The sequence below is a fragment of the Melopsittacus undulatus genome, chromosome 10, assembly GCF_012275295.1.
Source record: "Melopsittacus undulatus isolate bMelUnd1 chromosome 10, bMelUnd1.mat.Z, whole genome shotgun sequence".
NCBI classification, from domain to species: domain Eukaryota; kingdom Metazoa; phylum Chordata; class Aves; order Psittaciformes; family Psittaculidae; genus Melopsittacus; species Melopsittacus undulatus.
The window spans coordinates 35208838-35224984 of record NC_047536.1 but is presented as its reverse complement, the minus strand read 5'-3'; the positions used below and the strand labels follow the sequence as shown (position 1 = coordinate 35224984).

At 39.1% G+C, this 16147-nt stretch overlaps 1 protein-coding gene across 1 annotated transcript; it reads left to right on the top strand.

Annotated features, from left to right (window-relative positions):
• The first annotated feature begins 659 nt into the window (after positions 1 to 659).
• On the top strand, positions 660 to 14739 carry LOC101881058 (protein-glutamine gamma-glutamyltransferase 6). The gene is made up of 14 exons (XM_005140699.3): positions 660 to 1131; positions 2130 to 2254; positions 3335 to 3508; positions 3698 to 3937; positions 6325 to 6443; positions 7375 to 7503; positions 7658 to 7838; positions 8113 to 8248; positions 9421 to 9524; positions 9614 to 9856; positions 11236 to 11553; positions 12139 to 12302; positions 13035 to 13159; positions 14240 to 14739. The coding sequence occupies exons 2-14, from the start codon at positions 2248 to 2250 to the stop codon at positions 14388 to 14390; spliced, it is 2091 nt and encodes a 696-aa protein (XP_005140756.2). The 5' UTR covers positions 660 to 1131; positions 2130 to 2247; the 3' UTR covers positions 14391 to 14739.
• Positions 14740 to 16147: the final 1408 nt, after the last annotated feature.

Genomic DNA, 16147 nt, shown 5'->3' with positions numbered 1-16147 from the left:
GAGCTGGGTTCCAAGAACTAGTGAACTAGGTGCAGCCCAGTGAGTGACTTGGTTTATAGCCAATAATTATACACCAGTTAAGTCAATCTCTGACTGAAAATGGTCTCTGCAGATGAACTGAATGGAAAGTCAAGCTAATGCTCTATTGCACTTTGGACTGCTGGACCAGGAAGTCAGTAAGATCTTAAAAAGTGCCTGGAGGCAGCATTTGCCCCCAACTCCTCACTGTTACTTGAGCTGCCCCAGTTCAGATTGACTATAGACTCTTTGTGTGGCTACTTGGACATACAGAAGGGACTCCACAACATTCGTGGAAGTTATACTGATTCTTTCTAGTAAAGAGTAGCAACAATGCAAGTGCCTTGTTACCCTGAGGATATGATAGTGCAATATTTGAACAATAGACAGAAATTATTCAGGAGATGAATGAAATAAAAGAATACTTTTCCTCTAAAAGTTAGCAAGCTGCACTGTAATGTCATGGGGAAAAGGAGGAACAAAATACTTCGAACCATTTTGGATGATAGGTGGGTGGAATTGAGCTAGGAAAAACACTTGCGACAGTGTTAAGTCATTAGTCACTTAGGAACCATGACCACTGCATTCCAAAGGGATTACAAAAGCAGCTGCTGATGCTTTACTGTGGTGAAGGTGTGGACCGGCAGGTGCCAGTTGGGATGTAGGCCAGTCCAAGAGAGAGGTTCTGGTGGCTTGGTGAGCACCGCTGTGGGTGTGTCACTCAGAGGTAAAGGTGGTGGTTGCAGCTAAGACAGAAAAAGTGTTTGGAGATTTAATTACTTATGTGAGTAGCAAGGAAGAAGAAAGGAAATCGTCATATTCCAGTGGGAGCAATGTGTAACATCTGAAGCAATCACTGTAAGTACAGAGCACCTGAACTTAAGAACTGGTCGATGCGGTTTGTCACTAGGGCTGTGTGTGAAGATCAGGTAACATCAGAGGCTTGTGGCTCTTATGGTTTCCAAGGAATATGAATTAAGGAAAAGAGAAAAAGACCAACTAAAGTAGCTCTGAACAGCAAGCAAATCCATCTGAGGCGGAGTTTGGAACAAGCTTTCACAGCCTGAACAACCCAGAAATTTCCAAGAGGAGGAAGAACCTCTGAATTATAATGTAAGTGGAGATACCAAGTGTGAAAAGGTGGTTTTAGTTTGGCTTTGGTTTTGTTTTTCAGGCTAGGGCTAGCATGAATATCATATAAATAAGTACTCTCCTATTCTTTGTGGTATCAAAGAGCATTTCTCTAAAAGGTGCAAGAAGTTTTTGTTTTGCTTTGTTTTTTTAAATCAACCTTAGAAACATCTGTTGAAGCTGAATGGCTGCTCCTCTTCCAGTTTGTGGGGGTTTTGTTTAGTTGTTTTTTTCTTTTGAACTTGAAATTCAGACTTATTTAAGTCTTTACTGAGTGCTAAAACACGATCAGTGCAGCTGCATGATCTTAAACAGCTAAATATTCCTTGCCACAACAATGCTACTTTATTATCTGAACAAGTTTAAGCAAGGGTACATAAATATATTCACAGTTGTGAAGCTAGACAGGCTTAGAGTTTGTACTGATTAAAAACTACTCACGGTTAATAGTTTGGGGGTTCTTTTTGAAATAAATCTTTTGCTGAAAGAGTAGTATGGAGCTGACCAGCATAAGAGGTAAACAGACATTTGTTTCTGTTGAGAGTTTATAATTTCACATATATCAAGAGGCAGTTGGAGAAAATTTGAGACCCAAAAAAACCCTCTAAAACCAACTCACAGCTGCTTAGGAAAACCAGAAGTGACATTAAGCAATATGGAAGTTAAGTAATCAGGAAATGTTCCTTTTTCCTTCGTATGGCTTTTATCTCCCACCACACTCCCTATTTCCTCATCCTTAAAGATAACTTATTCATGGCACACCTATTATCCTTTGTAGGAAGTTCTTCTTGTCTTGGAATTAACAAGAACGCATTTCCTCTGAGTAAATAATTTGGTATCTCCTCCCATAATTACACCCATGTTGAGTAGGAACATTGGCATTAGGCATAGATATATTATAGGAACCAGTTAATTCATTAGACAAGTCTACAGGTATTAATAACAACTGCTAAGTACCTCTCCCTTCTCTCAAATTTCAGCTGACACCACAAAAAGATTGCTGGTTGTTGGTCTTTTGGGGTCTTTTATGATTAACGTGACTTGGACATCCTTGAAGAACAAAGTAGAACTTGTATGCAATTCTCATAAGCTAAGGGAATGGCAGGTGAGTTCTGCATGTCATCTACTTCCCTTCAGCAGGTACTTTATTCAGGACTGTTTCCAAAAGACACATGCCCTGTAGGTATTTGCTCAGATCTCTTATCTGAAGGAAATTTCATACTGTATTTTGTTCTTATGCTTAATTTTCAATGTTCTATTGATCTTACAAAAGTAAGACCTGTTAGAGAATATTTTTTGAGCTAAGCAGAGGATATGGGAGGGGGGGAAGGAAAGAAAAGAAATTCCCATTACTTCAGAAGGCACCATGCAGAACTCCATCTAACCCCTTTATTTTTTAAATGGTACTTCAGAGATGTGTTATGCTTTGTATTAACAAAATTAGCTCCATCCAAATGGAGTTGTGAGCATGGAGTCAACAGACGGGAATTCAAAGATGCACTAAAACTACCAAAGGAAACTGGTAATAGCAGTGTATTTGCTTTTTAAAGTTGAAAATTAAGAGGACTATTGAACTGGGCAATTGCCAAGCAGGGTTCTCTCTTTTTTTAATGATGAAACAAACATTTTGAAATCAGTTTTTAAAATGTTGCTTTGCAGGGAAAGCAGCAGCCTACTGCAGTTCATTCTTCTCCCAAGAGTGTTATGTTAAAGATTCTTTTTTTCAGTCCATCAATGCTTGCTCACATTACTTCTTTGTGTGTCTTAGACTACAAATAGAAAATGATTCTTCCTTGAATTTAATTTTGGCACTTTTTTTTCCCCCATAAGTTAAATGTTATTTTTACTTCTTCCTCAAATATTATGTATAAATTGTAGTTTAATATGCAGCAATATTGTTTCAGATCTAACGTAGTATTTCATTGCCATGCTATATGGTATGAGACAGAACTTGTTTGAAGATCCCTATCATAATAGTGCATGGTGCCATGGGCCTTAATTCAGCCTCTCTATCACACTCTTTTATTTTGTTTTGTTTTGTTGTTACTATTATCTTTTAAATTCCCTTTAAAATGGTGGTGGTCATGTTCCCCCATTCTGTTCCCTCTCCCTCCAACCTCACTGCATTTATGATACTAGCATTAATAAAAGTGATTTGGAAGAATCTTCATCTCTTGTTTTATAGATCTGACACCAACACATATCAGCTGGCAGCCATCAGTAAATGCAAGTGCACACCATACTGACAGATATGCCAACACTGAGTTGACTGTGAGGCGAGGACAAGCCTTCACTATTACTCTGTACTTCAACAGACCGAAGCAGAAGGGAGAGAGCCTAGCATTTGTCACTGAAATAGGTAATACTCGCTTAGCTTGATCCATATTCTCACAGAACTGTAATTGTCATCCCTTGTACATCTCCACTTATTCCATTTAGAGATACAATTTTTCCTGATGTATTTTTAATGCTTTTCCCCGGTTAATGTGCTCATTAATATTGAAACTGCACAATGGAATGGAAACCAATTACCCCTTCTTTCTGGCAGGACCATCCCCCTCAGAATCTCATCGTACAAAGGCTGTATTTAACCTCTCTGAGGTGGGGACTAGTGGCTGGAGTGCTGTCCAAGGACCCAGTGAGGCTGGTTATATGAACTTCACAATATCCAGCCCAGCCAATGCTGTCATTGGACGATACAATCTCATCCTCCATGTAACCTCAGGGAACAAGATCTTCTCCAGATTTCTGGGGCAGTTTGTGTTACTCTTCAACCCTTGGTGCCCAGGTAGGTACCAGGGCCTTTGCTCTTGAACTTAACTGACCTATTTGCTTTTGTATCTGCACAGTGAGCTTGCTGCCTCAAGCCGCCTCTCTTTGGGTCACCAGTGGCAGCAATCTCAGCTATCTGTTTAGATATTAGCTATTTAGCTAATTAGATATTAGCTATTTAGCTATTATCTGTTTAGATATTAGCTACTGCTGCACCTCTCCCCTCCCTTTTATCCTAGAGAGATGTGCGATATGGGGTGATATCAGAGACTTTCTTCAGGACTTGAGCAGATCACTTTTCTGTAGATGAGGGCTGACAGACTTTTGTAAATTAATGAACTTCTCAGTAACATCCTTGACTTGCACCTAAATCAAAGCAAGACTGTTCTTACTGATGTTAACCGCAAAGATACTAGCTGAACTGTGTAAGAACTGACAGAGGGCTAATGTGAGGAAGACTGACATTTCTCAGGTCTTTCATCATGGGTTGAAAAGGGATGTCTCTTGCTAATGGTTGGGGTTGTTTTCTTCTTCTTTTTTTTTTCTGCAGCCTCAGCATAATACAGAGGAAATGTAAATTCCTAAACACAGATTTTTGCGAACATGAAATAGTCCAGAAACTTAGATTAGCCTTAAAATATACCACGAGTTACAGGAGCTCTTAGACAACCAAGTGACTAAACAGCTTATAAAAGAAATGTAACCACAATCATCCACTGTTTTCTTCTGTGACCCTATGTTTGTCAAGAGCCCCTAACAAATGTGTCAAGAGCCAAGATGAAAAAAGCTGCTACTTATCTCAGCCTGTCTTAAAGATAGAAATAAGTACAGAATTATGTTCAGGAAACTCAGGCTGTCTCTGCATTGACAGTCTTGTAGTGCAACTTCCATGTAACTTCAAATGGAAACCACACTGCAGGCAAGGACTGAAGTATTTGACAGCACCTGAAAAGCTTGTTCAAAGTACTGGCTCTAGAGCATTATAATTGAGAGCATATGAACTTCAGGAAAAAAAAATATTCTTCAAGTGATTATTGAAGGACATTTAGATTGCTCGGAATCATAAACTCATGGAGCTAGAAGGACTTTAGGAAGTTATCCAGTCCTACACCATGCTCTATTTAGCACTTAGGTCATTCCTGACAGATCTTTTAATTCCTTCTTAATGGTCAGCCATCAGGGAAGTTGCAGTACCTCCCCTGGCAATTCATTCCAATTAAACACTAGCCTTTCCATTAGATTCTTTTCCTACTAACTAACCAAATTTTTTTGCTTTGATTTCAGCATAAAACTTGTCATCCTACATATGATAGACAAGAAGAACAGATTTTCTTCCCTTTCTGCCCCATCCTCTTCACAAGAATTTCTGGAATTGATTACCGTGCTCCATTCCTCACCCCCATTTTTTTTCCACCTTAGTAATTGAGTTAATTTATATTTTCTTCATAAGTAGTATTTTCAGGATTGCTGAGCATTGTCAGTGCTCTTCCCTTTCCAACTGATTCACACACTGACGTGCAGCACCTGCAACTGCACGCAGTTCTCCAGGCCTGTGCTGGCCCAAAAGCTTGGGAATCAATAACAACAACATTATTAAAAATAAACCCAAAAGTGTGGACAGCCACCACAAAAACAGACTTTATATAATGTGACATTTTAAAACTGAATTATACAACCTATATATTTGCAGGAAGGGAAGGTAAAAAATTGACTCATGAAAAGCTGGTTTTAGTATGCACTTCCTGAAATCCTGAAGCTTTTAGAAAATAATTTTAAACATTATGAAATTAAACACTGAGCTAAGCAGGCATTGCTACCTAAAGAGTGATCAAAACCTGAATATCTGCTTTCTTAGCAGCTACATGTTGTGCCATAGATTAGGGAACCAACGAGTAATAATAAAAATCAAAGTGAACGGTTAACAGACTATCCTAATAACATTCTTGATAGCACTTTGGATTAAGCAAGTAGACATTTTCATTTAGGAATCTTGGAACAAGACAAACATGATGGGAAAAGAGAGTGAAATGTCATCTGTATGATTCTTTTCAAATGTCTATTTTAATTTTAACTACCCTGAGAAGGCAGATATATCCAGTGAACTAGCCTGGACTTTTCTCCATCTGCCTCACAAAAATACAACATACAGATAGGGGATATTTAGATAACAAAGACTATATAGAATTAGGGAAAAAGTTACGTTAGTTTAACATGGAATCCCTCTTTCCCCCAGCCATATACAACAGCAGGCCTTTTCACTGGGTTGTACATGTTCAGGGAGCTATAACAATGCATTTTCTAAATAGCAGTTTTCCTCCTTGCTAAATCAAGATTCAAATGTTTTTGAAAGGCTGCTAGTATTCTCAGCTTTAAGTGTAAAAGCATGTCCAACTTGGGTTTCAGGTGACGATGTCTACATGGGTAATGAAAATGAGAGACAAGAATATGTCCTAAATGAAAATGGAATAATCTTTGTGGGTAACGCAAAGTACATTGAAGCAAGAGGATGGTACTATGGGCAGGTGAGCCATAAGGAATTCATTTAGGCTCTTATTCCATCTCCAGTAGCATTTTATTTTATCATTACTTGCCTCTCTAATTGGCATGCCTATTTACATGGATACTGAACAAACCTGGCCAGCCTTGCTTGTGGTTTGCTCACTCTGTGCCTGACAGGACTTTCATGTGAGTGGTGGCTTAACACAGCACCGAATCTAGGGCTGACTTCTACATGTGCTTGAAGCTCATGGTATAAGCGTGGACCTCATCTGTGACCAAAGCACCACAAATGACAATGTAACCGTGTGCCTCCAACACAGTCACCCTTTTTGTAATGCTGTAACAATGGGCTAAAACAGACACTGACATAGAATCATAGAATGGTTTGGGTTGGAAAGGACCTTTAAAGATAATTTAGTCTGACCTCTCTGCAATAGGCAGGGCCATCTTCAACCAGATCCCATTGCTCAAAGCCCCATCCAGCCTGATCTTGAATGTTTCCAGGGATAAAACTCAAGAGAATCTAATAACTGCAATGAGAATAAACTGGGCAGTTTTAGTTTTACTTTAGTAATTCCCTCTGATGGCAGAAGGCATCCTGCCAATTTTTTGCCTTAGTTAACCATGTCTTTAGCCCGCATCACACTGTGAACTGCACACTGTCTTTGTGCCTCACTGTCTCTTTCAACTTTGGGCTGGAATTATCTTAGAAAGAAAAAATCACAGAATGGTTTGGGTTGGAAAGGACCTTAAGATCATCTAGTTCTGACACCCCTGCCACTGGCAGGGACACCTCACACTAGATCATGTTGCCCAAGGCTCTGTCCCACCTGGCCTTGAACACTGCCAGGGATAGGGCATTTACCACTTCTTTGGCCAAGAACTGCAGTAGAATTCCCTCCAATTCTCTTTGTGAAAATACTTTCTTTTAAAAAGTATCTTATTTGATCACAGTTTCAAGATCATCTTCTGAACATCTGTCTCACCATGCTTGATCTGAGCCTGTACTATCGTCAGGACCCAGCCATTGATGTATCCCGAAGGGGAGATCCTAAATATGTAGGCCGAGTAATCAGTTCTATGGTAAGAAATGGACAACTTAATCTGAATTACACATATTTAAGCAGAAAGCATTAGTTATACCACTGAAACCCAGCCACCTGCACCTTATAAAATATAATTAACTACATATGCACATAATTGATTTTGTGCATTCTGTCCATTGGCCTATTTTTAGATCAATGGAAATGATAATGATAACGGAGTTCTCCTTGGAAAGTGGCAAGGAAGTTTCCATTCAGATGAGAATCCATCCAGATGGGATGGTAGTGTGGTAATCCTCCAGAAATGGCGTCAGGACAACTACAAGCCTGTTCAGTATGGCCAGTGCTGGGTTTTTGCAGGCGTCATGTGTACAGGTAAGCTTTAAGAAAAGAGGACTGTGGTGAAATGGAGGCATTTGTAACCTCTGGTTTTATCAAAACTACAAAGCAATCAATTCTACAAGAGCAACAGTGCTCTGAACACTGCAAACGCTGAAGAATCACAAAATATTTAGACACTTAACTTTGTTTCTCAGATATATGCAATCATTAAACTAAAGATCTGTGTGTACTTTGTTTGTGTTGCTTGTGAGTTGTTTGTTTGGGGGTTTTTGTAGTTTTATTTTTTGTATTTTTTTATATATTTCAGTTCTAAGGTGCTTGGGGATTCCTACTCGCTTGGTTTCGAATTTTAACTCTGCCCATGATGTGGACAGAAACCTGAGTATTGATAAGTACTACGACAGCTCTGGAAAGAGTCTTAATATCGGCAAGGATTCCACGTGGTAAATATGATTTTTTTTTTTATCTCACCAGTAATTAGAGAGAGGATTTAAGAGACTTCCAAATATGAACACCAGCAGTACAAAAGCAACTGAGAGGTGCCTGAACAATTTTTTTTTCCAAAATTCCCATTTGGAATGAAAACATTCTTCATGGTTTTGAGTTAACAATTCCAACAACTAGCCCAATTTTTTGCAATCCCCGATCTCCAAAAATTGCTATTTTCTTTAAATGAGTGTTTCCATTGACAATATACTGATTGCCAAGGCTCTTTTAATTACTGGCACCTAACCAGTCTGTTCATAATAATGCAGTTGTGCACCTTTTATGCTCTGAACTGGTTTACTGCTGTCATAACTTCCTCTCATCACCACTATAGATAGATTATTTAGATTTTATCTCATTCAGTATAGCTATTTTGAGTTTCTATTTAAACAAAGCATTTCACACATTTGAAGGTTACTAAACCAAATCACTAAGTATATAGAACCATAGGATAGTCAGGGTTAGAAAGGACCTCAAGATAAGATAATCTAGTTCCAAGCCTCCTGCCATGGGCAGGGACACTTCGCACTAAACCACGTCACCCAAGACTTCATCCAACCTGCCCTTAAACACCACCAGGGATGGAGCATGCACAACTTCCTTGGGCAACCCATTCCAGTGCCTCACCACCCTTACAGTAAAGAATTTCTTCCTTATATTTAACCTAAACTTCCCCTGTTTAAGTTTGAACCCGTTACCCCTTGTCCTATCATTACAGTCCCTAATGAAGAGTCCCTCACTGCACCCTTATAGGCCCCCTTCAGATACTGGAAGGCTGCTCTGAGGTCTCCACGCAGCCTTCTCTTCTCCAGGCTGAACAGCCCCAACTTTCTCAGACCGTCTTCATACAGCTCCATATATCCACAACTTAAATCTTTCATGTATAATTCATATTGCTCCCAAAGCAAGCTGCCAACATCTATATTCTCTCCTTCCCTGTCCAGAGGTCTACACCTCAAAAGCATCCAGTAAACCTATCCTTCGAAGGAGGCAGTGAGTCGCTGTAAGAAGACAGCTTCTGTCAGACCTTAGAGAATTTACAAGAAAAAAAAATCCTTACTCCTTTCAAATTGGAAATTTGTAGGACCCTATAGTACTGTGCTTTCTAGACACTGTTCTTTGTCTGCAGGGATTATCATGTCTGGAATGAAAGCTGGTTCATTCGCCCAGACCTGGGAACATCATACAATGGGTGGCAGGTTTTGGATGCAACTCCACAAGAACAAAGTAAAGGTAGCAGAAGTTCTCATCATGAATTAACATTTTGTCTTCAAATTGAGCACAACTAATGAAATTTGAATTTTTTTTCCCCCATGTTTTAGGATTATTTCAGTGTGGTCCTGCATCTGTGACAGCCATCAAAGAAGGTGATGTAGACTTGGATTATGACACATTATTTGTGTATACAGAGGTGAATGCTGATTGCAACAGATGGATTGTATACAACGATGGAACTAAGAAAAGAGTTTATTGTGATACTGAAATAATTGGCAGGTTTATCAGCACCAAAGCTGTGGGCAGCAACTCCCGTGTGGATGTCACCTACAGTTACAAATATCCAGAAGGTAAAAGAGTTATCACAAGTATCTCCTACTGAATTATTGGTGCTAGGCTAGGTTGGGTAACCAGTTTTGTTTGATTATTTCTCCTCTTCCTTCAGAAAATATTTCTGCCCTTGTTTTCAGAGTACTTTCTTAATACAGTGGATATTATATTTCTGGGTTTGTGTATTTAGTAGTGTCCTTATTAAGACACCACACAAAATATAATTTAGTCCCTTACAGAGAAGTATAAAATGTAATATATACGCAAAACAGGGCTACAAACCACATTTTACTACCCAAGGCAGAAAAACCCTCCAGCTGTCATACCAAATAGTCTTAAAGCTGAGTCCATCATGTGTCATGAACCGCAGGTGTGCAGTATGGGAAGTTACAGAATTATAAATACTAGTTTACTGCCATATCTGGCAGTTGAAGCAGGGCAACAACCAAGCCACCAATATAAAACCTTAAACTCCAGTCCTAGACACCTACCTCCCAGCAGCCCTCATGCTCAGTCTTTCTCTGCAAATAGCTGTTTTCTTGATGTGTCTATTCCAATTCCTCATGTTTCCTTTTGAAGACCCAATACACCCCACTCTCAAGAGAAGTGACTCCATCTCTGCCTGTACAAATTCACCAAGTTAGGCTCTCTTGTGCTCCTGCTCTGACATCCAGTCATCACCTTGCCATCAGTTATGTGTTTGCACTCCTGCTGGACTTGGCCTCCACATTATTGGATTCTGGAAACAAAATACTAGGAAATGGCAAAGGACAAAGTGCCACGCATATGTACTTCAGAAAAAAAAAATGCAACAAAGGTTAAGAACTGCATAGCCATAGTTTGCAAGAATATTTTTATCTTCCCTCAAAATCTTGTACCTATGTCTTTCCATCTTTTTTTTAATTCAGGGTTACAGAATTCATGCATTAGTTTGCTTAATGTTTGTGGATCAAAGTCTTAAAAAAATAGAAAAAAAAAGGGAGGACAATAAATTTAACATTTTTAAATATTTGCCATCCAGAATCAGTGGCCATATTTCAATACTTCACTCCCCACAGTTTTAGTGCAACCATAATTAATACAGAGACTGATTATCATCAAATTAGCAAAGTAACACCATATTACTGTATGCTCTGACCAAAGAAAAAGGAATCCTGCATCCTAAACAAATACAAATGCATTTTATTTTAGTTACTTATTCACCTTATTACAGTATGTTTATTATTCTCTTGTGAAAAATCTGATCAGAGGCCTAATAAAAGTACGGGGAACTTTTAGGTATTGCAATATTTCTGTGTGATGCAGAGCTGACACCATGTATCATCTTGAAAGCCTTTATACAGGGAAGGAGCAATAGCAACAGAAGTATGAATTTTAGTTGATTCTTTCCTTTGACCAGGTTCTCCTGAGGAAAGACGAATTTATAAAAAGGCCTTGGCCAAGATATTTGGACCAAACATCACAGAAGGACACAGAGAATCTCCAGATGAAAGGCCCTCAGAGAATATTAGAAACCCTGGGATCTCTGGGAAATTCAAGCTGGCTGAGCCTCCAGTATTTGGCAAAGACATTACCCTGATCTTAATTCTCAGTAACCTATCTTTTGACCACAAGACCGTGAAAGTGGACATGAATGCATCAGCCATCCTGTACACAAGGAGAGCAGTGGCAGAGATCCTGAAGGCAACCACTTCTGTGGATCTTGGTTCTAAACAAGGTAACGTATAATGTCCCTAAGGAGCCAATAGAGCTCCCTTAGCTACATGAAGTTAACTAGAAGAGAGAAACATCAATATTATATCTGTATCAACCTTGTAGTGCATCTGCTTGTTCCATCTCTTAACAGTATTTTTATGAGCACATTTCATATTTTTGACTCAGAAAACTTTGACTAGTTCAACCAGGAACTGAAGGTCTCACAAAATGTTATATAGAAGGCTACATTTACATTATAGCTAACATATATATTATATATATGTAACAAATAGGATATAAGGATGGAATAGATAAAAATTATTATACCTCTAATTTCAAAAAATATGAAGAGATAAGAATCCAGTGAAATGCAGATGAGTAGATCCCCCAGTTTCAGGATTAAATCCTCCATTCAAAACTGTAGGGGTCAAATGGATTAAGAAAAGGATCCCTAGAACTGGGAAATACACAACCAGTCTCACACGGAAGAAATACAGACTCAGCTCTCTTATATTCTGTTCTTTTCAGTAATTTCAACACCACCACCACCCTCCCATTAGCATTCTTTGAGAATGTAATCATTCCTAAATATATGTCCAAATTCCAGGGAAACATATCCGGTTAAAGATCCCTTATTCTTATTATGGGAAATATCTGACTACCGACAAAAGGATCCAAGTTACTGCTTTGTGTGAAGTCATCCACATGCATGGGGTGAAGTTGCTGGTGGAGAAGACAATCATTTTAGAGGACACAAACATTATCATTAAGGTAAACAATTCTCTTTATGATGCCTTGAACAGACAGAAAGAACTAGAGTGTTTCTGGAGCTCAGACATTAAGATGAGAATGTGGGGATAAATGCATTATTTTAGGCTGCAATTTCAGACGTTGCTCTAAAATTCTGCCTGTTTAAATTGAGAAAGTAAGCATGCAAGTGAGCAATTTCTTTGCCTGAATCTGCCCCCTGTTCTTCTGAACAGCTCTGTTACCTTCTTTCTTTCCCAGTCACATGTTCACAAAACTTTTCATTTCATCTGTATTCTAGTTATTGGCAAGCGCTTGTGTTGCCTTTGAACAACTTTGCCTACTCACAAAATATAGACTTAAACCCTTAATTCTAATCTATGTTAGGGACAGTTTATATTGTTTTAATGCTTTAACCCTAATCAATGATGTGCCAAAATAAATTAAAAAAAAATAAAAATAGGCCACTTAGCAACCCAAACAGCAAACAGGTTTAATGAGATGTGTCCACGCAGTCAAGACTATTTACTGAAATAGTGCACAAAATATTGCATACAGCTTGACAGCACTGTTTAGCTAACCCAAGTCCAGCTTCAAGTACTGAGAAAGGCGTACCAGTTGTTAACATTTCACAGCTCCCACCAATATCTCACTCAGCCTCAAATATGAGAGATGTTCTGCTTGCAGTTTGACTGAAACCTGACTCCAAGAAAGTGTGAAACAGTGGATGATTAGAAATGTGTCTTTGCTATTTAGATTCCTCGGCGGGTTGTAGTGAACAAAGCTGTTTCTCTAGAGATCTCATACGCCAATCCCCTTCCTGAACCTGTGAAGCGCTGTGTACTGCTAGTGACTTTGATGAATCAACAGGTCAAGATACAGTAAGTGAAAGCTGTAACACTCACTCAGTGCTCTGAACATGACCAACAGCATGTCTAGCTCCTCAGTCAGAAAAAAAAAATCATAGTTGAACTGCCTTTTTCATATTTTCTATTTATAAAAATGCTACCAAATATATATTGAGATACTATGATTCCTCAATCACGTTTTAACTTTTCTAAGTAGGAACTTGTTTAACAACTAAAACCTGCTAACATTCTTCTTTCATGGGCAAGAAAACGGGCATGTCAAAGTCTTTTGCAAACTAGTTGGTTCTACGATTTTATATGTCAAATTCTTTTGTTTCTCTGACATTTCTTCTACAACTTGGCTTTGTGCTTCTATTTTTATATACAGTATGGTAGCACTACAAAAATAAGTCTGAGTTAAAGCAAATAAATAAGACACTGCCATAGCTCCCCTTGTTTCAGCCCAAAAAAGAAGTTGCTCTGTTCTCCTTTAAAGTAGGAGAAAAAAACCTAAGAGCAAAATGTTCTACTACTTTTTTCTTTTCTTCTGGACTCTCCTGCTTTATGGATTGACTCAGTGCTGAGCAGCTCATATTTCCTAGGGATTTATTATAAAACAGCCTGACGTGCTGTGACTCTGTAAATATTTGGGTATATTCTGTAAAAATATACAGAACACATTATTCCAGTGAAACACAATCAATTTAGGCCAAGAGGAGACAAAACGAAGAACCCCAGTCCTTAGAAAAATCATCTTATTGCCAAAATGGATACAAACCAAGCAAGCATTGGACACAGTACTGCCCTGTGACATGAGAGTTTTCCTGTTCTCAGTTTGTGTTGACTACCCAAACTCATACCCAGCCCTAACAAGGCATGACATAGCGCTGCTCATTCCCACCAGGCTATTCAAGAGTAAATGAAGACAATACTATCTTTTCTCATTTCCTGGTCTGCACAGAGCCTCAAACCCTAAATAATTCTCAAAACCCAAGGCTGGGAGTCAAGTAACTGTAGGTGCCCCCATTATCATGCACTTCTGCTTCTTTGGAATCTCACGGTAAGACAATGCAAGCCTGAGTAAACTGATTTTCCTTTCTTCTTTTTCTCCAGTCTGGCACCACTGGCACCAAGAGAGAGATCAAAAATTTATTTTGAATTCACACCTCGCAGGACTGGGCCCTTACAGCTGCAAGTAGACTTCTCCTGTGACAAATTTTCACATGTCAAGGGATTTGTAACCATTGCAGTAGCATCTGCATAATGCAGTGGAATCAATCTCCTGTTTGAGCACTAACCTAGCGAGACACCTTCCTCTATACAGGGACAGTAATGACCACAAAAGTTGGTGACCTCTTACACTGCAATAGAATCAAGTCTCCTGCTTTCACAGTGCTTAATTCTGTAGTCTCTAATTGTTTGGGGTTTGTTGGGGTTTGTTGTCCTCTTGTCTAGAAAATTGAAGTCCCTTTCTGTAGAAATAGTTTCACTGTTTTATCAAATGTCATCGTGTTAAGCTCCTAGTTTTGACTTTTCCATCAGATTATTAATACAGTCTCTTTTCAAGCACATTCTAATTGTCAGCAATAAATAAATCTGTTCATAGAACTGTATTCTTTCGTAATGAACTGTACATTCCACAGAAATATTATGAGAAATCACAAGATTGAGGATGATGCTTTTCCCTTCATTTCTCAAGCTTCTTACCTCAAGAAGTAGAAATTCTAATTTCTGTATTTTGTGACACCTATAAACTCTCTGAATGGGGAGAAAAAAAGCCTACAAAGACTGGGAAAAGTAATGTTTGGGGTCCATGACAACAATATTTCTGTAACCTGTGGGCATAGGACTGTCCCAGAGCGGACCACACATACACACATTCAGGTAGGTAACTTAATTCCCGTGTAATGTGGCAGAGTCCCAAGCACCATTAAACATCAGGGGAGAGCCTTGCATTAATCTGGAAGTTCAGCAACAGAAGGTAACTAACACCCCATCAGCGTAAGGTCACTGAAGGAACACATTTGTATTCAAACCTTCCCAATGTAACTCATTCCCAGGCAGCCCCTCCTCCACACCTCTGGCATGGTGTCTGCATACAGATGCCTCTTTTGCAGGCTCCTGATCCTACATTGCTGGGTAGCAGGTTTCATCTGAAACTCAAGTAGCCTTAAGGATTCTGTATTACTGCAGGCAATATAGCTTCCTGAGGGACTGCTTGGAAAGGTAACGACTGACAGGACACAGTAACCACCTGGCCACATTGCTTAAGTAGAGCGTGAAGCAGTAATGGTGTACAAACAGGTCTGCCAAGCCTGAAGACTTAGATTTGATGTCAGATGTATAAAATGTTTAAAGAAGAATTAATATGGCCAAAATTCTGAACCAGAGATGTCAGAAGTTCAATATGGACAACTTTTGTCAGACAGGTGATAATATTTCAGTCTGACACATACAGACATGGTCACAAATTCTTAATGAAGACAATGCACAAGAAATCATAATAAAACTTCAGATTCTTCTTTAAAAATAAAATTAAGCTGCAAGTAGTTAATTTGCCCGGGTTGCCATCAATCATGATACGAATTTGTAAACAAAACAGAAAACAGCAACAGACAGAAAAAATATAGAAGTATAGAGGTGAGGAAAGTAAGTGATCACCCCTTCCTCCTCAGTACAGTCCATCAAAAGCTGGGAACAGCGCACAGCCTCCTCTCAGGACCAATTGGCAGGGCATGTTTCTAGATAAATCGTGACACAGGATGAGGGAGGAAAGAGTGTGAGTGAGCTTCAAGAGTGGAGAAGAGTGTGTCTGAAATTAGAGTGGGCAGGGCTCACACAGCACAAGAGCTCCATAGCTTCCTTCAGGGCTCAGCTCCGGATGCCATGCCAAATAGCTATAGAGAAACTACATACCTGTGTTATGAACACCAAGCTATAAAGAAAAATTCTTAAGAGCAGAGGCTGCCATGCAAACCCCAGTACATAGGTGACTGCATAGTAATAACAATGTCATCTCAG

Bases quoted from the DNA above. Each gene is read 5' to 3' on its own strand.
- LOC101881058 (XM_005140699.3), top strand. The intron at 7,504-7,657 runs GTAAGAAATGGA...GCCTATTTTTAG, and splicing joins GCCGAGTAATCAGTTCTATG to ATCAATGGAAATGATAATGA. The intron at 9,525-9,613 runs GTAGCAGAAGTT...CCCATGTTTTAG, and splicing joins TCCACAAGAACAAAGTAAAG to GATTATTTCAGTGTGGTCCT.